The following is a 26,620-nucleotide window of genomic DNA, read 5'->3' as shown; positions in this document are numbered from 1 at the left end:
CTAAATGCCCAGCCCCAATACTGAGCAACTTTTGTGGCTAATGGCCTCCAAAGCCCTCATGATGTCATAGGTGGAGCTTTTTCAGAGGTGGCTAAATCTGGAGTGTATGATACTGAGAATTAAGGAAATGTGGTAACTAAAGCAGTTCACTGATTAGTTTGGCACTGCTCTAGTCCCAGTAGCCTAAATAGAGTATAAAAAGGGTAGAAAAAAGCTGTTACAGTCTCCCTCTCCTTGTTTTGCTACCTTGTGCCTATCATGAACTGTTGCTCCTCTGCCATGTGCCACCCTTCCTGCTGTGGAGCCAGCTCTTTATAGACTGAAACCTCTACAGAGTATGGGCTAATACTTTTCCTCTGTTACCTTTGTGGGTGTTGGGTATTTTGTGTCAGCAACAAGAGAAAAGTAAAATAGAATGTGACATCCTCCTCATCCCCTTTCCTCCTTTCACCTCCACTTCCCTCCATGTAGATCTGCTCAGGCTGACCTCAAACTCTAGGTCATCTTTCAGCCTCCAAAATTCTGGGAAGGCACCTGTGCGCCACCACACCTGGCATAATTTATTTGAGACATGATCTTTCTTGCTAAATTGATGCTTTGCCTGTACTAGGATTGCACTTGAATTTGTGTTCCTTCTGCCTTAGGCCTCCACAGTGCCTCGACTGTGGTCTATACCTCCAGGTACCACGGAAAGATTTTATTTTGTAAAGTTTATTGAAAATATGATCACCCTGCATGGTGTGCATGCCTGTAGTCCCAGCATTTGAGAGACCAAGGCAGGAGGATTGCCATGATGTAACCATCAGTGCTGTTACCTTAAGTCTGCAGAATTTTGGGACTATAGGCGTGTACCACCATGCCAGCTAGTGTTACTCTTTCTCAAAAAAAATTTTGGTGATTATAGGTTCTTTGTAGTTTTTTATGGTGTGTATTTTTAGCTGTTTGTTTCTTGTTTTTTGAGACAGGTTCTTGCTTTGTAGTTTAGGCTGACTTTAAACTCATCATGTGGCTCCGGCTGGCCTTGAACTCTTGGTGATCTTCCTGTCTCAGCCTCCTGAGTACTAGGATTACAAGTGTGCATCACCAAGCCTGGCTTGTGTTTTGTGTTTTGAAGCAGACTTTTGCTGTAATTGGGGCTAGAGTCCAATTTGCAATCCTCAGGTTTCAGCCTCTCAAGTAGCTGAGATTATAGGCACGCATTTCATGACTTTCAACCGCCTTTGTTTTGGTATACTAGTGACTCAACAGAGTACCTCGTGTGCTAGGCAAGTGCTCTACCATGGAGCTACATCTCTTAAAAGTGCAGTTTTTAAAAATACTATTAAAAATTTTGAATAGTATTTCCTTATATAGCTAGTTCCTCTGTTATTTAACATTTAGGTTGTTTCCTTTTTTTCTGTGATAAGTAAATTGGTAGTAAATGTTATGTATGTATACTCATTCTTTGTTTCTTAGCTATAGCTTTTGTTTTTAAGGCCTAAATCACTTTTTTTTAATATATAAAAACACCATATTAGAAAAGTAATAAAAAGAAAATATAAACACCGTACTAGTCTGGAATGGTGGTATAAGCCTATAGTCCTAGCACTTTTGAGGGTGAGGCCAGGAGGATTACCATATATTCAAGGCCAGCCTGAATATAGTAAGACTCTGTCTCAAATAATCAAAACCGAAACACCATCTAGTAGCCACAGCTGGGGCCTGGGGCCTCTGCTCAAAGTCTCTGGTGGTCACTTTTCTGAGATGGTAAAGTGGTGTTTTGGTTACTTGGTTTACATGATCTTTAGGGATTAGGGTTGAAACAGGTGTAAGTCTTTTTTTTTTTTTTGTCTTTTTCCTTTTTATCGGTACTGGGGATCGAACTCACGACTGCCTGCTGCTTGCAAGGCAGGTGCTTATGCCGCTGAGGTAAATCTCCAGCCCCAAAACAGGTGTAAGTCTTAGGGATGTTATTATAGGTGGCCTTATAGCTACTCAGTGGATCCTGGAGCCCCTGGCTAAGGTGTTAGCAGTTGTTGATAGTGGCTATACTGGCAGCTTATTGAGCACAGGGCTCATGATCTAGAGCCTCTCAGTTGGAGATGAAGAACCATTAGCACAGAGTAACTTTTGTGTTATGACTGTTATTTTAATTCATTCACTGTTTTTCCTGTATGCTATTTTTTCTTCTGCGTTTTGGTGGTACTGGGATTTGAATGTAGGGCATTCATACTGAACTATATCCTCAACCCTTTTGTTAAAAATTTTATTTTATTTTGAGTCAAGTTTCTGCTAAGTTGTTAAATTGTTTAGGCTTTTGATCTTTCTGGCTCAGTCTCAGTGTGCTGGGATTATAGGTGTGTACCATCTGGCTGCTGCAGGCTGTGTGCACACTTGGATGCTCCTTTCATTTCTATATTTGGAAGGAAAACAATTATTTCCTATACGTTCTGTGTGTGTGTGTGTGTGTGTGTGTGTGTGTGTGTGTGTGTGTATTTATTTAGAAGCAGGTTCTCACTTTTTAGTTCATGCTGGCCTCAAACTCAAGGGAACTCTCCTGCCTCAGTGTCTCAAATGCTGGAATTACAGATACGCACCATCACACCTGGCTTGTTGTTTTGTGTTTTGTTAATTTTTTTTAAAGAGGCAGTATCTCGGTGTGTAGTTCAATAAGTAAGTAGGAGATGATAGCATATGCCTATAATCTCATCACTGTGAGAAAAATACTGTGAATTTTTATGCTCGTTTCCCAGAGAAACTAAGGATTGAGTTCACAGTCCCATACATGCTAGGGAAGTGCTTTGCACTGAGCTACTTCCCCAGGCCAATAATATTTTTTTCTCCTTTAAAAGGAGACAATGAGTGATGAAAAGTACATTAGAGATTGTCAGAGGTTCAGGGTAGGGAAAATAGGGAATTAACTATGGATTCTGGCTTTCTTTCCTGAACATTGAAAATGTGAATTTTCTGTAATTAGATTTTTTAATGGTTTTACATAAGAAAAACCAGTGATCTGTACATATATCTCAACATTAATAACAAAACTAAACAAGCTGTAACTCTGCATTTATTATGACAGGGCATTCTCCTATACAAAGATGTTATAAATGTTCTGGGTTTATTTCATGTGGCTGTGCCTCTTGAGGTATAACCCTACTCCCTGCTTGATTGTTCCCTTGCCTCTTTCTTATCCTGTCCTTTGCTTTTGTACCCCAGCCCTATGTTTTAATTTTGTGAGAGGCTCTTGTTAAATTTCTCAGGCTGGGCTTAAATTTGTGATACTTGTGATTCAGTCTTCTACAGTGATGAGATTATAGGTATATGGTATCATGCTTTGCTTATTTATTTTTCTATAAATGACACTTCAGTTTAACAAGTAAAATAGCAAAAAGATACAGAAGTGTATACAGTGTTCCAAGTATTGTGTTCCTAATAAACTGGTTAGAAAAATTGAATGAATAATGTGAAAATCTCAATAAAAGTTAAATTTGATAGTGTATTTACAATCATGATTATCTCTAGGTTTGGTGGACTACTACAGTGCCTGAGCAGGTTTCAGCATCTACATAGCAGTCTCTTTAAGATTTATTACAGTGAAAAGACAAAGCAATATCAGCAAAGGGAAAAGTTGTATGGGTATAGTCTGGATGAAGCTAGTGCAGTCCTCAGGAATCATTTTCCATTGGAGTCATATTTAATATACCTAAATCATCCCAACAAGAAGAAGGTGAGACAACAGATATGTTGTTATCCTGTACTGAGGAAGTTCATCTGAATGCTTGTGTATCATGTCAGGCCTTAAGTTTACCAGAAATTCAGACTTCCAAAAGGAAATATTCCCAAAAGATTTAGTACATTGTGCAGAAGCATAGAAAGACCAGTCTTACTGGGTAGGACAGTGGGATACCTGTCACAGGTCTTCCTTTTTAACTTTTTCTGCTCATATTTGGGTACTGCTATTATTTGGGTACTTTTTCTATTTATACTTGTTTGAAAGGGATTACTTTTTTCTTAGATTTATTTGCCTTTATCACATATCTTTCTACTTAAGAGGTTATTCATAGTCTTTTTAAAAAAACTTTGTTTTGCCAGATGTGGTGGCACATGGCTATAATCTCAGCTTTTGTAAAGCTGAGGCAGGAGGATAGCTGTGAGTTTGAGGCCAGTCTGGATCACATAGTAATAAATTCAAAGCCAGTTAAAATTACATGAGACCCTTGTCTTAAAAAAATAACCCTACCCTGCTTTGTTTAGTAAAAAATAGCATTGTAATAATTTCTTTTAGTCCACAAAAACTTGATGGTGGTTGAAATGTGAATAGCTACTTAACTTTTCTTTTTGTCTTTTTGAGACAGGTTCTCATTGTTGAGTTCAGACTGGCCTTAAGCTCACTTTGTAGTCCAGGTTAGGCTTGCAATTGCAACAGTCCTCCTGCTTCAGCCACTTGAGTCCTGGGAGATTACAGGAGTACCTGGCTAGCTACTTAACTTTTCTGAGAAAGCAACTTTTGGTATACCACTATTACTAATGGGATCCAATTTTAGTTGTTTACTTTCTTTTTTGATCATTTCTAATTATTTGTAAAGGATCAGTATTTTCTACTTACTTTGTACAGGGTTACAAAACAAAAAATCAGAGCAGTTTTTTTTTTTTTTAAATTTTTTTGTCTCCTGAAAATATATGTGTCCATTGGATATTTATTTGGGGGAGAGGGTTTAAGATAGGGTTTCACTATGAAGTTCAGGGTATCCTTAAGTTATCAGGTAGCTCTTTTTAAAAGTGGTTTGCCACCTAAACCTTACTGGGTTCTGGATTGCTCACCTCCTTCTAGAGTTAAATTCTTCCTTTTGAACAAAGAATTGAACAAAATGAGCAGAAAGCAGTGACTAAGTTTGAGAAAGTAAAAGTGAAGAGTGGACGAGAAATTGTCTCTGCAGAGCAAGCTAGAAGAAAAGGCAATGAAAGTACACCCTGGAGAAAACAGGGTAGGCTATGGTGAGGAAAGCCATGATAATTCTTGGCCTTAGTGTGTCTTCTTATGCTGTCCAAATATTCATATGAGTCCTGAGAGGTAGTGCTGAGATTCCATACCTCTGGCTAATGCCAGATCTAGGCCATCCTATTGAAAACCTGCTCAAGTTCTCTAGAGAAGTCTAGATACAGGGCTTTGGGAACTGTTCTGGAATCTTTGTAATTAACAGGTCAGTCAACTTCCCCAGTCAGCTTTGCCATGCCCTAATCTTCTATTTTACTTGAACTCTCTGTGTATTCCTGGCTGGCCTATGACTCACTGTGATTCTGTTGCCTCAGCCTCCCTAGTGCTGGAACCATAGGTGTGCCCTACCATGCCTGGTATCATCTAGCATTTTAAAAACATTTTTAAATTGGCTGTGGTGGTGCACACTTTTAACTGCAGCACCTGGAAAGTTGAGGCAGGAGGATTACTGCAAGTTCTTGGCCAGCCTTTGCTGCAAAGTGAGACCTTGCCTCAAAAAATTTTTTAAAAAAAGTATTTGACAGGGTCTTGCTAAATTGCCATGGCTAGGTTCAAACTTGGCCTGTCTCAGCCTCCTACAGTGTCTGCATCATCATGTAAGCCACCATGGTTTTAGTTGTATATGTAGCATCTTGTTCACCATTTTATATCTAGATATTTAGACAAGTGCAGAAAGATGTACCAAAGAGGTTAACTACATCTGTAATTACATCAAACTTGAAAACATTAAATGTACACCTGGTAGTATGGTTTAAACTATTTATGGTACTTGCATATATCTGGAAAGGTGCTGTTTTATGTTGAGTAACACCAAATGTCTGAAACAATCATATGTAGGTGGCTCATTGTGTAAAAACATCAGTATTTTTGACAGAAGGGAGAAACTAAGGAGATGATCATGAAAATGTATTTAGTGGTCCTCTCCAAATTTTTCCTAGAACTTTTGTTTACAAAAGGTAAAAGTTTAACTTTCTGTAAAGTATCTCTCAAGTTGATAACTAGACACTTAGTGATTGACATGGTGACAAAATGGGGAGAAAGACATTTTGAACATCATGATTGATCAGTATGATTTGTTTCCATTTAATCTTCTTTAAAAATTATATTTGGTCAGGGATTTAGCTCAGCAGCTCAGAGTACTTGCCTGTAAGCATGAGATTGTGAGTTCAATCCCCAGGAACCCCCTGGCCTCCAATTGTTTATATGTGTATTTGCATGTTTTTTGTTTTCTGAGACAGGGTCTTGATATGTAGTGCAGGCTGGCCTTGAAATCATGTAGCCCAGGTTGGCCTCAAACTCATGGAGTCCTCCTGCCTCATCCTCCCCAATGTGTGCTGTTACAAATGTGTGCTGCCAGGCCTGACTACTTTTTGTCGTTGTGGTTGTATAGTTTATATATCAGAATATGTATTGTTATAATGAATATAATAATTTTAGTAATTTAGGCGAGGATTTTAAAACTTTAGTACACCTATAGGTAAAAGTAAAATGAAAACAATAGGTGATGGGGAAGAGAGTGTAGTTTAGTACTTATCTAGAATATGTGAGTCTTTGGGTTTGATCCCCAGCAATGTAAAATTTTTTTAAAAATAAGATCTTTATATTTAAGAAAAGATGTAAAGTCAAAAGATAAGTGAGAAAACCAACAAAGGGAGACTATAGGTGAACAGTAGGTACAATGAAATCATAAACGTTCAACATTTTAGAATGTCTCAATACACAAAAATAGAATAGTACCATGTTATAGTACTATTACAAGAGAATAGATTTAATATAGAACACATAATTGATGGATTATTTTATAATATTCACCCAAAAAGTCAAATGCAAATGAGTACGAGAGATCTGTCCATGCACTAGGACTCAAGGAATTCAGCTGAGGCCAAGAGCTTGTGACAGTGACTTATTCAAGTCTGTAACAAGGATCTGCACTGGGAAGGCCCAAAGGTTAGGGGTAGAAACTAGAAAATATGTGCTGGTGGGATGAATGATCAGTGCCTGCAGGATGAGGGAATCTGCACTGGAGCCAGGGAAGCAGTGCTCAAGCTAAGAACCAGAGCATTCCCTTCACCCCATAGAGAACTGCACTCATCCTCAGCAGCATTCAGGACTCAAGCCCCTCTGATGATGAGAACATACGTGTTCATGTCAGGAAAACCAGTGTGACAAGTTTCTCTAGGAGATTCAACAGCATACCATATTCCCCTCCAGTGCTCCTTTTATGCTGTTGGCAACACTTCTCAGGTGGGCCTTCCACACCCAGCGCCTCTCAGATTCAGTTCAGCTTGCTGTTAACATGCTGACCATGTACCATAAATACTTTCCTTGTGTATTACACATGCTCATGTTCCTCAGTCTTTTTGTATTACAGTGTGATGCTGGTGGCTGTTACTGAGCGTCCAGTTGTTTAAGTGCCTGTTTATTTACAAATGAGAATGAATCTCATATATAATTTTATCCATTCCCTCCCCCAAAACTCTGCTTATCTTCTCAAACATTTAAAAGTTATCTGGTTATCATATATTAAAAGATTAAACTGTGTTTCAGGGTATAGAATTGACCTTTTTTTTGGAGACAAGGTCTCAGTCTGCAGTTTAGGTTTGCCTCAAACTCTGTAACCCAGGATAACCTCAAATTTGCTATGATTCTCCTGCTTCAGCCTCACAACTGTTGAGGTTACAGGAAGTGCCTCATCATTCCTGGCCAAAGATGTCAAATTTTCCTGTTAACTTTATCATTTCTCTTGGCTTATGTTGGTGTGTGGCTTTTTATTTGTGAAGAGTAACTTTGTTTTTGTTTTTGTCTTGTTTTATTGAGCCAGGGTTTTATTATGTAGTCTGGCTAGCCTTGAACTTGCAGCAATCCTCTTGCCTCAGACTCCTCAGTGCTGAGACTGTAGGTGTGGGCCATTGCCCCTGGCCTCTTGGGTTTCATATTATTAATCTAGTTATTTCTGAGTATTATGGTGTCTTCTCAGAGACAAGTGCTTTTGGTTAGTATGGTTTCCTTTTCATTGAGGGCCAGGGTTGGCCTTGTGTTACTGAACAGATATCCCTCTTTCTCTGTTTATCTGTGCTCATCTAACTCTCATGTGGGCCTATTACCATTCTAATGTTTGTTGGCCTGCCCTGGCTCTCAGTGGGTGGATGGTTCCTAAATTGTGTTGTCTTCATTTTGGTCCTCAGCCTCATAAAAGTACCAAATCCCCAAGTCATTTCTTTTTAAGTTCTGCTGGTTTTGTCTGAAGTTTATATAATCTTATTGTTTCCTCACAGTAGTCTATACTTACTTTTATTCTTTCTCTTCCTAAAATGTGTCCACTACCTCCAAAGATATTTTTTTCAGTAGTATAACTATTTTACTTTTTTTGTATATATATACATATGTTGTTTCTTTCAGCTTCTCACACTAATAAGACAATAGTATGTTTACACATGTGTGTCTGATTTATTTCACAGAGTATGGTCTCATGTTGCATCCATTTACCTGTAAGTCTCCAGTTTTTTCATTGTATAAAAATATCACATCTATTTTATCCATTCCTCAGTCAGTGGCATTTAGGTTGTTTCCAAGATCTGGCTATTACAAATTGTGCTGCTATACACATGGGTGCATGTATATTGCTGTGGTGTGATATTTTTAATTGCTTTGAGAAGATACTCAGAAGGGAATAGCTGGGTTCAATGGGACCTCCAATACTAGTTTTTTGAGGACTCTTCACACTGATTTCCAAAGTGGTTGCACCAGTCAGCATTCCCACCAACAGTGGAGAAAGGTTTCTTTTTTCACCACAGCCCCTCCAGCGTGTTATTGCTTGATTTCTTGATAGTAGCCATGGTTTCTGGTGAGGTGGAATCTCAGTGTTAATTTGCAGCTCTCGAATGACGGACGGGTGATGTCGAACATTTTTCATGTATTCACTATTTGTAGTCTCAGAATAAATGTTTAAAAATGTTTCGAAGCTTTTGGAGTGCATAGTCCCCTTTTAACCCTAGTTCTGACATCTCACTGTTTTGAATGAAGTATAGGTTTTACTGTTGGTTATAAGAAGAGCTGATAGCGTGATAGCAAAGAAAAATTTAATTTCAGTGTATTACTCATTCTAACCCCCCTCCAAGAACTTTCCCTTTCTCTTAAGAAAGTAGTGAGAAAAAGGAGGATTTCCAGTCATATCTTATAATACTATTCTTTTCTCTCCCTTGTCTCTCAGACTTGCTTTTTGAACATTATGTCTATCTGCCTTCCCGTTTTGCTTGGCTGATACCTTTTAGGTTTCAATTTAGGCTTTAACATTTTTTAAGACTTCCAGACAGTACTGGGAGAATGGAAGGTAGACAGAGATGGGTAATTTAGTTGTGAGGGGTAGGGATGATAAAAGACCAGATTCATAAAGCACAGGTTAGGTAAGAATTATTTGTTTTTGTTAGTTTTTGAGATGGGGTTTCACAACATGGTTCAGGCTGGTCTCAAACTCACTTCATGGCTTAGGCTGATACCTCTTGGAAGTCTTTTACTTTAGCCTTCCAAGTGCTGGGATTATAGGCAAACATCACCATGCCTAGCATATTGATTTTATTATACTGTGTAAAAGTTAACTAAAAATGCTGAAAGCATTGATCTCTGCTGCTGCTGTGGTAGCAGCTGCTACCTGTGTTGTGCTCTGTAGCTCTGTTGCCACTGTCTATATTCAGTTTGTTCATTTCCCATGGATCACATGAGACAGATGAGTTTGATGCTCGCTGGGTGACATACTTAAACAAGCCAGACATACATGCCTAGGAATTTTGTAAAGGGATGAACACATTTGTTGGTTACCTTCTAGTTCGAGATCCTTAAACCATTGATGCTGCGTTGAGAGCATGCACATGGTTAAATGATTTCGCTAGTGCTGTTTGAAACCTTGAGGTAGTTAAGGACAAAGCAAGTCCTCAAGGAAATGACTTCTGTGTCATCTAGGAACTGAGACCAACTTTGAAAGAATTGAGAATCTCTAGAGGAGCTGAACCTTGACAAAGTGTAACCTACAGATGAGCTTCCTTCTTAAGAATTTCTTAATAGTGCTATTTGATTGTAAACAATCACCTAGACATACTGATAATAACGTATTACTTTATTTGAACAAGTTTTCCTTTTTCGAGTACCAGGCCATGTAATAACCTGGACGTCAATAAGTGGGGAACGAGGTTTTCTGTTTATTATTGGTGGTGCTAGTGTCTTGTGACTTGTGCTAGTGTCTTGTGACTCTATTACTGAGCCACATTTCCAGCCCAAGAAAAGAATTTGAATCCCCTCCCCCCAAAAAAAGTTAGCTGGAGTAATTCATACTGTTTTATAAGTGATGATATATATACTCACCCTTTTTGGTTTTGATATTCACCTGTGTCTGGCTTAGCAGATGTTTATTGACTGATTTTATGAATAATACATTTCTGAAGTACTTTTATCAACTGAGACATTTTGCAGATATTTGTTTTTATTATAAAATGTTTCTACCCTGGCCCCATTTTCTCTCTTTTTTGCGGGGGGTGGGGCAGAGATCAGATCTACAACTATCTGCTTACCAGGCAAGTACTTAAGCCACTGAGCTAAATCCCCGGCCCATTTTTCTTTTGTGTGGTACTGGGGATCGAACTCAAGACTTCGTGTTTGCCAAGTAGGCACTAATGCCGCTAAACTAAACACCTGGCCCCATTTTCTCTTTTTTGATCCTGGTTTCTTGGCTACTTATAATCTCTTATAGACATGGCTCCCACAGAAGAATGGCTGATGAACCAACCGCTGGTACTACTACTGACTGTTGTTTGTCATTCAAGTCTCAATCTACAACAAAAATAAGTTTCTAGAATAGTGTTAATTCTAGGGCCCATGTTAATACTTGTTAATGCCATTATGTCTCCTATCTAGAACCCCTCGTCCAGTCATTGTGGAACCTATGGAGCAATTTGATGATGAAGATGGCTTGCCAGAGAAATTAATGCAGAAAACTCAACAATATCATAAGTAAGGTTTTGTTAACAAAGATGTTTCAGATATTTGCTGTTGCAGTGTTTTTTGTCACATTTTAAATTTTACTGAATTACAAAGTATTCTGTTTTAGTCATGCTGCCTGGTTTATAGAGTTTCCTTGTCTATTTGGAATGATAAAAATTATCTTTTTTGTATAGGTAAAACATTAATTTTACTTACAGCTTCTATTTTAATAGTTAATATATTTGGCACAGAAAAACAAAATCTAGATAAAGTGAAAATACTCCTTCAGTTAGTATACTTCATGTATATTGTTAACTTAAATGATTTTCAGTGAATGCAGGTAGAGTGGTTCTTAAGTAAGGGGCAAAGAGTCTTACAGATTACAGAAAAAGACTGTTTTCCATTTTGACCAATTCCTTTTTTCATTTAGTATAAAAATATATTTATATAAGTTGCCAAAATATACTTTCATAAGTTGCCTGGGTGTGAATAGTGAATATATTGCTTTTGTAACCAGTCACTGGAGTGCCTTTGTGCCACACAGTGCAATTAAGTAGGCAGTCCTAGCTAAAGTTACCGATGTGTAATAGAAAGATGAATTACAGGGTTGGACCCTAAGTGCTGGTGTACCTTAGCATGGCAAAGGTGGGTAGACCAGAAAGAATCTAGAAAGACTGAGGGAGCAGCCATGGAGTGGGGGCAACAGCTAGCAAACAGGCTGAGTTCTCAAACGAGGAGAAGAATCAGTAGTAAGTAATAGGTTGTACTTCATTTTAGTTTCTCTTAATAATGCCATTTTTCAAAGACTCTTATTGTCTGTTCATTAGATTTTCATTATTATTTTAGTATTACAAATAGGAAATACACTATTCTTTTGGATTCAGGAATTAGATAACTACCAGGATGTTATAAGAAGTAGAATTCATAGGGGCTGGGGATTTAGCTCAGAGGCATAAGCGCCTGCCTTGCAAGCAGGCAGTTGTGAGTTCGATCCCTGGTACCGATAAAAACGAAAAAGACAAAAAAAAAAAAAAAAAAAAGAAGTAGAATTCATAATAAAAGCTCTTTTTTCTTTTTTTTTATTCTTTTTTTTAACCTGGTACTGGGGATTTAACCCAGGAGCTTCACACTGAACTATATCCCCTTTCCTGTTTTATTTTTTACTTTGAGGCAGGATCTCATTAAGTTGCCTCAGATGGACTCAAGCTTGAGATTCTCTTGCTGGAGTTATAGGTGTGTACTGCCATGCCTGGGTTACAATAAAAATTTTTTAAAATAAAAATTGTTGTTTGAGGTATAGTGGTTCATGCCTAAAGTTCACAGCACTATAGCACTAAGGTAGGAGGATCACTGTGTGTTTGAGGCCAGCTTAGACAACGTAGTGAAATTTTTTTTTTTTTGTCTTTTTCATTTTTAATGGTACTGGGGATCGAACTCATGACTGCCTGCTTGCAAGGCAAGTGCTTATGCTGCTGAGCTAAATCCACAGCCCCAATGTAGTGAATTTTAAGGCCAGCCTCAACTACATAGTGAGCCTCTGTCTCACCCTCCTCTCAAAAAGCCCTTCAAAAATACATATTTTGAAATTATATGGAGTACCATGTACTAGGCTATATACTTGAGGTATATGTAGCAGTATACTTGAGATATATAGCAGGTAATATATATATTTGATGTCCTCATTGAATTTATAGTTTAGCAAGGGAAATGTTAAATAAATAACAAATGTAGTTAAAGTTACACCTTTATTTTTTTGCTCTGCCAATCAACTTGGCACACAACAAATAAATAGTGGCTACTTTTATTATTCAAAAATACATTGTAAATCCGTTAACTTAGGCCACATTTGATTCATGTGTTCTAGATTCCCTTTTCTAAAATAGTTGAGTGAAAACCAGAAAAGCCTTATGGGAGGGAGTGAGTAATAAGGTGAGTGCAGGTTATAGCATTAGATTTTCTAGGTTTTGAATTCTGTTTCCATTACTGAGAATGGTCAGTTGGGCATATTTAGGGAGTTTCTGTCCAGCATTGTTGCTGTGAAGGGAATCATCTAGCTGTCTGACAAAGAACCTTAAATAGGAGAAGTGCTCAATAAATGTAGTTATTGTGTTATCTGTTGTTATTTACCTTTTTAAGCATACATTTTTATGTATGTTTAATGTAAATTTAGGGAAAGAGAGCAGCCACCACGTTTTGCTCAACCTGGGACATTTGAATTTGAGTATGCATCTCGATGGAAGGCTCTTGATGAAATGGAAAAGCAGCAGCGTGAGCAGGTTGACAGAAACATCAGAGAAGCCAAAGAGAAACTGGAGGCAGAGATGGAAGCAGCTAGGCATGAACACCAGTTAATGCTAATGAGACAAGGTAAAAATAGGCTTTCCTTACAGATGGGGTATGAATTTGTTTTTCCTTGATGTTTATGTATTTGACATGTATTATTTAGGTGTTTGGAGACAGAATCAGAACTCTGTATTAGAAATAAAATCTTCTGATACCTGGTACCAAAAGGAAGGAAGGAAGGGGAGGGAGGAAGGAAAGAAAAGAAAAGAAAGATAAGAAAAGAAAGAAAAGTTCCTTATGTGAGGCAAACATGAACTCATTATTGGTTTTGATATATATCAACCTGTAAGACAGGTTGAATATCAAATGAAGATTGATATCAGAATTCTTGGGATCAGAAATGTTTCCAGTTTTGAAGTCTGGAATGTCAGTAGTTTGAATTCAGGATGCTCACTCATACATACATTTACCTATATGAGTAGTAGTGTTTGAGCTAATTCAAGTATGTTAATATTTTGTCTGTAGCAGATATGTGATTCTTTTAGCAAAAAAGAATAGCAGGTAGGCAGTTTTTGGTGTAGGTTGTGATGCCCTAAAACGACGTATCAAGATTTATTTGCTGGAAGGAAGAATTAGGACAGGTATTGGCTATTAAAAAATACTGCTACACACTGTAGGGGAACACTTGAGTAATCTGATAGAGAAGAGAGATTCATGTGCACAGATCAATATGGGGAGTTGGAAAGAGTAAATTAGTAATAGTCAAGAACACTGTAAACACTCAATATAGTGCTAAATTTTTAAAAAAATTTTATTTAAGGAGAAAAAGAAAAAGGGTATAAGTTATACAGAATTTCAAAAAAAAAAAAAACCAGGAAATCACTAGTTAATAGATTACATATTGTCATCTTAGAAATATTCTAGTTATAAAATTAAAGCATATAAAGTGGACATTCAAACAGTGAGACGGCAAATAGTTCTGTTCAATGATCCAACTAAACTCAGTAATGTGGTTATCTATCTTATACGCTTAAATATACATACAGTTATATCCTTTAGAGCACTTTCTTTTTCTCTGTTACAATGACAATTACACATTTTGGGTTTTATTACTCCCACAGTTCTTATTACTTTTTTTTTTTTTTTTTTTGAAGAGAATAAAACCAAATGTGACATAACAAAACAGAGTCAGTCGTATCAATAGGATGGACATATTACATAATGTAAAAAGAGAATACAAGATAATCAACAATGTTTACCATAATGCCTCTTGCTATCTTAAAAAGAATTGCCTATATCATCAGTTATAATAAAATTGAACAAAACAGTAAAGAACAAATCCAGTAAAACCAAAACATTGGAGACGTTACAGGACTTCAAAAGAAGATAATAGTCAAACCAGAATGGGCATCATAGTGAATCTTATTGTCTTCACAGTTATTGCCTATACTCTCATACTTGGTACTATCAAGCAAAGCAGAATAGAGTAAAATCAGTCAAAACAAGATGGTGAGAGCAATATAAGGTTTCAAATCAAGTTAATAGGAAATCAAAGTGGGTTACTATAATGTATCCTGCTATTTTTCCCTTAATTAAAAAGATAAAAATAAAAACATAATAAAAAAAGGAGATTGAGATAAAAGAGGACATAACAACAAAACAGCACAGGTCAGAACATAACCATTTAAGCAAGATATCCCAGCATAAAAGTAGTTACCATAGTGTCTGTTTCCTTGAGATCTTTGAGGATAACTTCGTATACTATAGCATCAAACATATCTAGACAATGTAAAACCATTCAAGAGAATGACAGTATTACAGGGTATTTAGAACCAAATAACAGAAAATGAACAATGGTTTTTGTATTATCTCCTTGTCTGTAAAAGTTTTGTTTATATTATCACATACAATAAAATCCAATAAGATACAACATGTTAAGACTGATGGAGACAGAACAACAAAAGCTTGATAGTACTTCAAAACAAGATGATATTAAATCAGCACTAGCTATTATGATGTCTTGTTTTGTGCAAAATAGCTGTTCATGCCATCCAACATCCTCTGCCTCATTTCTGTTGAGCTCTTTTTCTGTCATTAGTTGTCAGTTTGTCTTCTTCATTTTGCTTTCTGCTCCATTCATTGTGGCCTCTCTGCCACTTTTTCTGGAATCTTGGTATTTTTCTCTTTTAGAATGTCCTGCAGTATTCTCTGTAGAGTTGAATTGGTTGTTGCACATTCCCCTAGTTCCTCTTTATTCTGGAAGCACCTTGTTACTCCATTAATTTTTCTAGGGACAGTTGTGCAGGATATATCAATCTTGGCTGGAGGTTATTATCTTTCAAAGCTTGAATTATTTTACCTCATGCTCTTCGTGATTTGATGATTTGTGTCGAGAAGTCTGCTGTAATTCTGATAGGTGTTCCCTTGTAGGTGATCTGTTTCTTGTCTCTGACAGCTTTTAATATTCTGTTCTTATATTGGATTTTTGGATTTTTGTGTATTATATGCCTGGTGTAGTTCTGTTTGGGTTATAGGTGACTGGTGTCCTGTGTGCCTCATAGATCTGAGTATGTTTACCTTTTCCCATATTAGGGAAGCTCTCCTTGATTATTTCTGTGAATAGCCTTTCGCAGTTCATTTGTTTGTATCCCTGCTTCTTCCTTTACATTCTTAAGTTATAGATCTTATCATGGTCTAGCCTTTGTATTGTTCTGCTTGTTTCCTTGTTATTTTTAAGAGGTTTTTCCTTTTATGCTTCCATATTACAAATCTCTCCTCCAGTTCAGATAATCTGTCCTTAGTTTCTTTCAAGCTGTTATGCCAGCTTTAAATAGTTTTTAGTTTCCTGGTAATCTCTTTGAACCTGCTTCATGTATTCTACGTTTTCTCTGTTTTCTCCATTAAACAATTCTCCCCTTTTTTTTCTTTCCTTCCATTCCACCATCTGTTTTTTCTTGGGATGTGCTTAATATTTCTTTAACTGTTCTTCTTATATCTTGCTTTACTTGGTTAAATACTTCACTTTTGAACTTGTCTGTGAGGTCCCGGAGATATCGCTTTATGTCTATTGATGCTGTGCCTGATATTGCATGTTTTCTGTCCTCATTCTCCTTTTCATTTACCTTTGGACCAGTGTTCTCAGGATTGGGGACTGAGGACCCTTTCTTGTTGCTCCCTTTTCCCATAATTTTTGTTCTTTCATACAAGCATATATAGGAGGCCCAGTTTCTTTCTTTATCAGATACAGTTTGTTTGAATCGTGCCAGCTTGGTATTCCCACCAACTGCAGTGTACTAGGGAGACATGGACTTCGGCAGCCTATGCTGGGCCTGCCCCTCCAGGTCAGTCACCCTGCTGAAGGCTTCACTGCATTAGGGTGCCCTGCCAAGTGCAGGGACCTGGTTTGGGCTAGCCTACTGGGTCTTAGTCTGTGGCATCACCCAGGTCAAGCGCTCCCCACCAATCCCGCTTGAGAGGGGAATATGTGACTGAAGTCACTGCAGCGTCCTGTTCGGGCTACCCTGCCCCATCCCAGAATGTCCTCTGTTGGAGCCTCATAGTCTGTTGGAATGGTCACCGTTCCTCTCACGCAGGCCGATGCAGGGCTCCCTGCCAGCTCTGCTCTCAATTCGGTTTGCCAATTCCAGTTCTTAGAGCTGTCGCATCTCTATCCCTTCTGTGCCGATTCAGATGCAGCTGCGGCGGCAGGAAATTCAAGCCGCAGTTTCCGGAGGTGCGGGTTCCAGCTCAGGCACCTAGACTTCAGCTGTTCCAATCGTAGCACGGGGATTGCATTTCCGATTGTTTTCTCTCTGCTTAGTTTGTTCCTGGGTTGGCAGGGTATATCTCGCCCTGCTTAGGACTCCCAACACCGCACGATTCCTGGAATCTAAGCTGGCTATTTCGTAGAGCCTCCATAGCTGCTGTTATCTATCTGCCATGTTCTCCCGGAAACAATATAGTGCTAAATTTATCAGAGAATATTCCTAACAACCTGGTGAGATTAAGTGTGTTGAAACTTACTTCTGCCCTTTTCCTCAGGTTTTTATACCTATCCTTGCTACTTCTATCACTGATTTTTTTAAATTAATGTGTTAGTTTTTTCTTAAAAATGATCATCTGATTGCTGTGCCAGTTTTGTGCGTGCGTGTGTGTATGCACTGGGATGTAACACAGGCCCTTGGAATGCTAGGCAAAGGCTCTGCCACTGAGCTGTACCCTAATTCCTGGTTTCTAATCCTGCTTCACTCTTAAGTATTTTTTCGTTCTTATTTAGCATTTCTGTAAATATTTATTGACTTTATTTATTTATTTATTTATTTATTTGTCTTTTACATTTTTATCGGTACCAGGGATCGAACTCACGACTGCCTGCTTGCAAGGCAAGTGCTTATGCCCCCGAGCTAAATCCCCAGCCCCTTATCCACCTTCTTTAAGCTTTCTCCAGAAATAACAGCACCATACATACCTGCCTGGGTTTCTGTAGTAACTTACTGCTGCCTGATGTTGGCCTTGTCCAAACTATTCTGTATAGTAGAGCCATTGATTTTAAATGTTTGTTAAGTTCCTTCTTTGAGGATGAAGTACATTTTTTATTTTCTTTTAAGAGCCTGAATTTGTCTATATTTCCCTTTTTCACTCTCCTTCAGGTAGGGTCTCACTGTATCTTAGGGTAGCTTCAAACTCTTGGTGCTCTTTCTGCCTCTACCTCTTGAATGCTGGAATTACAAGCATGCACCATCATACCTAGCTGTGAAGATACTGTTTGTGTAATGCTGTGTTTTGTTTTGCTTTTTGACAGAGGACCTTGCTAAGTAGTCCAGACTTGCCTTGATGTTGTGATTCTCTTGATTGATCCTTTCAAATGCTGGGATTACTGGCACTACCACACCTAGCTTTATGTTATTTTTGTTACCATAATTATACAACTCTCAGAGAATATTCATTCTCTGTCTTACATTTTATTATTTTCCTCCTTCCACTGCTTGATTTTTCTTGATTGCTTAGCATACCTTTTTTATGCCTTTGAAATGGTAAGTCAGATAATTGAAATGTATTTATGCTAGGAAATACTTCTTGGCCATCCAAAGAAAAGATGAAGGAAATAGTTACATTTGACTTATCGGTCATATTCCTTCCTTGTTAAGTTTTGTTTTCTTGTCTTTGTTTTGTTTTTATTATTGCTTGATTGATTTTTGTCTTTTTGAGACAGGATTGTGCTATGCAGTTAAGGTTGACCTTGGGCTCAGTTCGTAGCCCAGGCTGATCTTGAATTTGCAATGATCTTCCTGCCTTAGCCTCAATTGCTGGGATTACAGGAATGTGCTGCCATTCCCAGCTTCTTGTCTCTGTTTTATCTGGACTGTCGCACTGATTTAATGTTCTGTATTTTTTGTGTTTTATTTGTTTGGTGTTTTGAGATTTTATTGTTACATTTAGATATACATAATGATCACATACATTACAGAGAGTTTGTACCTGTACATGATACGGCTTTTTTTCCCTCCATTCCCCCCACCATCCCTTAAACCCTTCCTTCCCTCCCCATTTACGGATGCTTTGTTTCCATGTGTCAGTGTATCTTTTTAATGTTTGTTTATTTTTGATGGGTACTGGGAATCAACTCATAACCTTGTACTTGCCAGGCAGGTATTGTTCTACTCCACTGAGCTATATTCCTTTTCTTTAAATGTTTGGTTTTTCTTTGGTTCTTTGAGACAGGGTCTCATTGTCTTGTTCAGGTTGGCCTTGAGCTCCCTGGATAGCCCAGGCTGGCCTTGAATTTACAGTAATCCTACCTTCTAAGTGTTTGGATTACAGGCATGTGCTCTCATACTGTTTATTGTTTATAAATTTGAATTTATTCATTTATCTTTTGATACTGGAGATCATATCCAGGGATTCTCTACCAGTGAGCTATATCCCTAGATCTTTTTTTGTTCATTTTGGTTTTTTTGAGACAGTTTTACTAAGTTACTTAATTTGGGTTGAGTTTGTGAATCTCTCATGTAGTCCTCCCGGATTGTTGAGATTGTAGGCATGTGCCCCTCTAACTATGAGGTAATTATATTAATGTCAGGAAAATATGATCAAAGAAGTTAAAAATCAGTTTGGTCAAATGATGCAACTTGAAAACTCTGTTGTCAGAAAACAAAAGTACATATTCCTATTTTCATGAAAGAAAACATAACACATTTTTTATTATAGTACAGTACATTGTAGGTACCTATTCCTTGACTTAGGAGGAGTTTGCCTATCAAACAAACGATGGATAAAATATAGGACAAGCCAAGTGTGATACTGCATGCCTGTAATCCCAGCACTTGGGAGGCTGAAGCAGAATTGTCTCTATCTCGAGGTCAGTGTGAACTGCATACTGTTTCAAAACACCAATCCTCCCCAAAGAAAAAGTGTAGTACATATTAATTTGATTATCTTGGATTATCAGGGGATAGTAGTGCAGTTCTACTTGCTGAAGCGTTTCCTTTTGTTAGTGAAAGTAGATCGTATATTTCTGATCTCTTAATACATTTTTCCAGCTAATATTACGACCTAATAATTGTTTGATATCTACATAGTGGAAGCATCTGGGGGACTTTAAAATTAAATATAGATGCTTTTATACAGATTATTAGAGCTGTCACTAAAATTGGTCTGATATACTTAAGTATTTTCTCCATAAACATGTGACCAGAATCACCACATTCGCCTATGTACCAAAGGCAGGTACTTCTGAGCATAGTTCCACAGTGTGTGTTTTTATTTTTAGTTTCTCAGTAAGTGGAATCAACCAGATTTGGGATATAGTTTAGAAATATATAGATGTGAAATATTTATGTGTGTGTCCATATTGAACCTTGTAATAGCTGGATGGCTAGGGTAGATTTATAATTACCTGTTCTTTATTCCCTTTGTATGGTTTTAATCTGTGAAATGAGATAATGTTTTTGTTAGGCATTTAAGACAGTTTATGAAATATTTTTTAGGTATTTCAAATAACAATGAAAATAATAAACTAAATTGTATATTCAGAGTATTTTAATACTTTAGTTTGTTTATCTATATAAACATGCAATTTTATGATATTCAGGAGCTTTTTTGTTATTCAGAGTATTTTAATACTTTAGTTTGTTTATATATATAAAAACATGCAATTTTATGATATTCAGGAGCTTTTTTGTTGGCTTCACAGTATATCTACTATTTCTTAGATATGCTAGTACACATATACTTTTAGCTTAGTCTGGAATCCTTTATGGTGCTAGGTATTGGAATGCCTGACCTTATTCCTGTTAAATACCTTTACCACTGAGCTACCCCCCAATCTCTGATCCCATTTTTGATACAGCAGGAATTAATGACAGTTGGAAGGAGTTTTTAGTGGTTTGAAACAGTCTTGTTAACATCAAGGTGTGGGACATTGAATTCTATGCAGTGATCTGTTTCATTATTTCTGCCTTCTATCTGGTGGTTTTATTGACTTTTTTTTTTTGAGATGGTCTCACTGTGTAATTTGGACTGTCCTTGAATTCTCCATTGATCTTCTGTGACTACAGGTGTGTGCCATCAGGTCTAGCTGAAGTTCCCTTTGCTGATGTTTCCCCTGGTGTCTATTTGGACTTTGCATTCATTTTAGAGAAATCCTGTAATTTAAGGTTGTAAATGAAAGTGTGTTAATATAGTTATTATTTTGTTTTGAATATATTCCAGACCTTAAGTCAAAAAGTAACTGTTTTAGGTTATAATCATAAAGGTAAGTTTTCTTATTTTATAAACATGCCTAGAAACTATGCCCAGAAAGCGTAATTAATTAATTATGTAATTTAAAGTCTATCATTGGAAAAGATTAACAGCAAAATACAAGTTAGTTGACAAATATGAAGAATTTATTAAGTATGTTGTCAGGAACAGAGAATCTGTGTTTACTGATATAAAAGCTCAAAGAGAAATTAAAGATGTTAATGTACAGTCAATATTTTTAGATCTAATGAGACGTCAGGAAGAACTCAGACGCTTGGAAGAACTCAGAAACCAAGAGCTGCAAAAACGGAAGCAAATACAACTTAGGTAAGAGAACTTCATTGTAGTATAAATGTGAATGTATATGTGCATGTAAACTGTTTTCATTGTGTATGTTAAAAGCAGTCCCACTACCCATTAGAAACAAGTGGTACAAATAGAGAAAAAAAAAGAAAGTTGCTTATTTTTAATACATGTAGATGATTACTTCTTAGGACTTTTTATGTGGTTAAGGATACTTCAGTTGCATATACTTTAGTTAAATAAGGGACATAGGAAGTATTACATGTAATTTCTTTCTTTCTTTCTTTTTTTTGTTTTTTTGTCTTTTTCATTTTTATCGGTAGTGGGGATCGAACTCATGACCGCCTGCTTGCAAGGCAGGTGCTTATGCCACTGAGCTAAATCCCCAGCCCCTACATGTAATTTATCATAAGAATGTTTACTGATTTACCAGACCTTTATTTATTTATTTATATTTTGGTACTGTGAATCGAACTCATAACGTCATCTTTTCCACTCAGGTGCTTATGCCACTGAGCTAAATCCCTGGCTACCAGACCATTTTTGCAGAAAACAATTTTTAACCTGCTATTAGCTTCATATCTTTTCTTTCTTCTTTCATTTTTTGGTATCAGTAATTTTAATCCAAGATCACCTTACTGAAAGAACTATATCCCTAACTTTGTAAAAACATTTTTCATTTGAGTCAGGGTCTTTCTGAGTTGCCCAAGTTGGCCCAAACTTTTGATCATCTTGCATCACCCTCCCAGAGTGTTGGGATTCAAGGTGTGTAGTACTGCAACTGGCTTCGTGTTTTTTTTTTTTTTTTTTTTTTTTTTTTTTTTTGGAGATAGAGTCTCGTTATATAGTTCATGCTTCCTTGAACTCACTGTGTAGCCTCACTGCAGTCTTCTTGTCTCAGCCTTCTGAGTGCTTGGATAGCTGGAGTGGGTAACCAAGTTTCCTTAATTAAAGTGACACTATTATAACACTACTGTTAAAATGCGTGCATTTTAATGCTACTGATAGTTGTTTAAAAGGATTTCTTAGGGAAGACTGATGAGAACGTTATGGGCATTTGAAAAGCAACACTACGTAATTATCAATTCAAAATCTTATATAGTAACTTATATAATTAACTTATATAGTAACATATAATTTAAAACCTTTATAGTAACTAAGGAAGTTTAGGAGAGTGGTTGGATCCAAAAGGTATGAAAAATGTTGTACCTGGAATTTTTCCTTTGTGCCTGGAATATTTTTTTGTGATATATAATAGGATAAATACTTGTCTTTCAAGTTTCAAATACTTTAAATGTTGTGATAGATGAAGCAAGTTGAAATTTCGATTTTGAAAGTGCTATGAATGTAGTAAGTACTTGTAAAAAGTAAGCTGTTTATGAAATAGAAAAAAAGTAAGGAAGAAAGTGAAAAAGTCAAATGAGGCTTCTCTAGAGTGTAAATAGGTGATATTCTATGTATTTTGATGTATTTTTCCAACTTTTTACCTGATTTTATCAATATGTGTATATATTTCTGTTTCAATTTACTCATGTATGATTTCCAAATTATATGCATTGTCTCTTGGGAAATTGTTAGAAATGCAGTCTGAGAATTTCCTCCTTAACTACTAGTTCAAAAAATGTAGCACCAAAGGTGATTAAATTCTGAGAGCTACAGGTATACAACTCTTTGTTTCTTTTTATCCAAACATGTTTATACTGCTCCTGCTTTTACAAAGAAATAGAAACTTCCCCTTCTGTAACATGAAAACTTATCAGAATCCAGCTTTTTCCACATATTTAAATTTGACAAATAGCTAGACTTTTAAAAATAGTACCCTACCATTTAGTCTCCTTTTCCCAAAAAAGACTCCAGATAATTAAAACCAAACACTGTGTAATTTGGAGGAGACTATTAAATATTAAATATATAAGTGTTAAAAATTACATATTTTATATTAAATGCTAATATTAATTATTAAAATAATAACATGAACCTATTTTATAATTAAATTCCATAACTACACTGAAAGGTGATAGGAAAGATAATAAGGACCCTAAATAATTCTACAAAACACTATCTTAATTGACAGCTCTTTAAGACTAATAGAATCATACATACATTGTGTAAGCCACTTAAGAATATAGGCTAAAATTTGCAAAGCTGTGTGTGTTTCTTCTGTTTTAGTTCTTCTGTTTTCTAGTGCAGTCTTAATTTTTCACAGAAAGAATAATTACTTGTGTTTTGAAAATAATGTGAAGAAAATTAAAAGGTTTGGTTTTCTGGGATTTGGTATAAACAAATTTTATTAAAAATTTCTAAGTTTTTTATGTGAATGGGTTATCTGATAAAAGGGATTATTGAGCTTCTTAGAAGAAAGTACAAAATATACACACTGCCATATGGTTTACCTCTGCATTGGTAAATTTTCTGAGTAAGAGAATAAATGAGCCTGGCTTTGTGTTGTTTTGTTTTTGCTTGCTTTGTTATTGGGATAATGTCTCCTATTTAATGTTCCTGGAAGACGTTATGCCTAAATTTTTCCTCTACAGAAGCATTGAAATTCTGTCTTTACTCTTATTTCTGGGAAGGCCACCAGGATTTGCATTGCCTGAAGTAGAAGCCGGTATTTTCTTTGTGATTTAAGAATTTTCATGCATGTGTGTGTTATATGCACATTTAAAACACTGTAGCAACATAGGTTGACTGTATTTTTAGAATGTACATAGAATATTACTATTATTTGATCAGAATTCAGCATGTGTGTTACAAGTTGAAACAAATATTCAGAATCTCAATTGAGCCCAAAAGTTGTTGGGCACCTCTGTCAGGCATGTGACATTTGCTTAGGTGTGACTTTCTTACTAACCATATGGCAGACAGAGATTCAGTGCTTGCGGTGATACACTAGTGCTCAGGTAGGTCACTGGTCTCACAATCCGTTTTTCTTAGTTTAGGGCCATGGTTTTCAAATATTTTCTTATATTCCCTCTTAGGGGTATCCCAAGGCATGCCTAAAGAGATAAATTGCTATTTTTTAAGTGACAATTTAGTAAATACTGATGGTTTAGTAAATACCCTGGTTTCTCATTTTGGGTTGAAGAACAGAGACAAAAATGAATCTTGTGGTGTTGGAATCTGAAGTAACAGAATTAAGTCCATATTATTTCATACAAAGTCTGCCAAAAAAAAGTATATGCTAGGAAGAGAAAAGCTTGTAGAAGTATTTTAATACTAAATTTAGACAACATGAGATTAATACAAGTTACCTTCTACAATTAAAAGAAAATAAGATTGGGTCCTGCAAGCCTATTTCTTACTTTTGTACTGTAATTTGTACTTTAGCTTGGTCGTAGCCAGGTGTACATCTCAGCACCTTTTCCTGAGGGATACAAAAAGCAGTCTGTATTTACTTACTAGGTATGACAAATGGCATACTGAGCACATGTGCAAAAGTTGAAAATAGGATTTTTTCCACCTTCCTTATGCTCTATGTAACTTTATTTTGTGTATGTTTACCTGAACATCACAGAGAGTCCAGTAGACCCACACCACTCTAGTATTGAAAAATTGTTTCTTTTAATTTTTCTGGTACAAGTAGTCCAGTTCAGTACAGTGGCACATAAAAAAGCCAGATTTGCAAGTTTTGGAGGAGGTCAACAGTGAATTATCAGATTACTCATGCATGGATAATGAAAGTGATCCATTATGGTAAAATTCACGCTTTCATACCAGAAGAGTGGTGTGAGTATAGGTTGATGATGACTTTGACACTGCCCATGTGAGCCAAAGTTCCTAAGACAGTGAAATGGAGACAGAATCACTTGATACAAACTCAGGGAATGCAGTCCTCTTTGATTCAGATGATGAAAAGACAGCAATGTGAGTACCTATTTGACTAGCTGAAATGTTTAGAAATGGTCACAACCAAATGCAACCATCCATTGTTAGAACGACCCAGTATTAGAACTAGTTTTGAAAATATGGTGAGGATTTTGATAGCGATCAAATGTATTGGACAGAAAGGCTGCACTGCTGCTTAGTGTTGGAAATTGTAACAGATGAAATGCTTCAAGATGCTGTGAAATACAAAGAGGCTGAAATACAAGTAAAATGTTCTGTGTGTACCTGTAACTATACTGAAATATGTGTTTATTATGATACCTCAATAGCTGAACTGAAAGCATTCATAGGTCTGTTGTACTTAGCAGGGATTTCTCATGTTGATTGCAGAAATGTAAAAGACCTACTGAAAAACGATGAGTGAAAATACGGTTAAAAAAAAAAATTATGCCCTTGCAGATGTAAAGACTTACACACTTTCAGTTTAGACATTTATGCTGGAACTCAGCCATCAATCAGCTCCTTATTTGTGTAGTAATAAAGTGAATGATGTTGCTGTGTCATTTCCATCTCCCAAACTCGTAAGAATGTGATATTTGACAGTTGGTTTACAAGTGTTCTATTGGAGCTATGTTTACTAACAGAGCACAAGCTGACCAGTATAGGGACTACATGTAGGAATGACACTATATTATATAAGGAATCCTGACCATGAATGAACACTGAGGCGTGTCAAGTTTATCCTGCAAAAACTTTAGGAAAGCAAAATGCATTTGCTGTTAGTATAAGAGATATATGTTTATGGAGCATGCCCTTGTTATATATGTAGACTGCCATAGATGTGATAATTGAAGTAGTTTTTTAAAAAACTAAATTAGTATTCGTATTTTCAGTGTAGTTTATGTAAAAATTTATTTGTTCTTTTTTAGACTCAGTGTATAAAGAAACAGTTGATGTTAAAAATTTTGATGGTTTTTTAAAAATAAACACTAAATAGTAAAAATTTAATAGTATTTTTGTGGTATTTTTCCCCGTTAAGTACTTACTGATTGTTTAATAAGACTCATAAAATTAATTCATAAGTATAAATAGTCTAAAGAATAAACATGGGTCTGTGACAGATCCATGTTTTCTACTTTTATAACAAAATTAGTCTTATGTCCCAGGTGTTGCAATAAGAGGTGTTGAGTGATTTCCATTAGTTTAGAGGTGTTTATTAGTGTGACTAACTTTCTGTGTATACTTTTTTTTTTTTTTGCTGATTCTGCAGTGACAGGTAGATGGCAGAAATAAAGAGATGTATTTATAGTAAATTAATTCCATTTCTGTCCACTAAGAGGCCTTGGGAAGAGGTGATATTCCAGTAATAAGGTGAATATCTAGTGCCCACATCTTTTTCTAAACACTGTTTTCTAGAAAAGAATCAGAGCTCTTTTTAGTATATGTGCGAGCACAAGAATCAGAGCTCTTTGAAGAAGTGGTTGGTTGTAGGACTTAAAGATCCAAGGTGAAGCCAGGCATAGT

The 26,620-nt window shown here is 36.4% G+C and overlaps 1 protein-coding gene across 2 annotated transcripts in view; it reads left to right on the top strand.

Moving 5' to 3' along the window:
- The window catches only part of Pspc1 (paraspeckle component 1), a 69,747-nt gene that overhangs the window by 10,271 nt on the left and 32,856 nt on the right, over nt 1-26,620 (top strand). For both annotated transcript variants that reach the window (XM_003477385.5, XM_063232469.1), the window contains 3 exons: nt 10,880-10,975; nt 13,116-13,312; nt 21,211-21,295. In XM_003477385.5, coding sequence (XP_003477433.1) covers nt 10,880-10,975; nt 13,116-13,312; nt 21,211-21,295 — 378 coding nt within the window. The remainder of the gene's footprint in view (nt 1-10,879; nt 10,976-13,115; nt 13,313-21,210; nt 21,296-26,620) is intronic.

Source organism: Cavia porcellus, unplaced genomic scaffold (genome assembly GCF_034190915.1).
Source record: "Cavia porcellus strain 051 isolate PalLab524CR breed Dunkin Hartley unplaced genomic scaffold, mCavPor4.1 scaffold_21, whole genome shotgun sequence".
NCBI classification, from domain to species: domain Eukaryota; kingdom Metazoa; phylum Chordata; class Mammalia; order Rodentia; family Caviidae; genus Cavia; species Cavia porcellus.
This window is presented reverse-complemented; position numbering and strand designations above follow the sequence as displayed.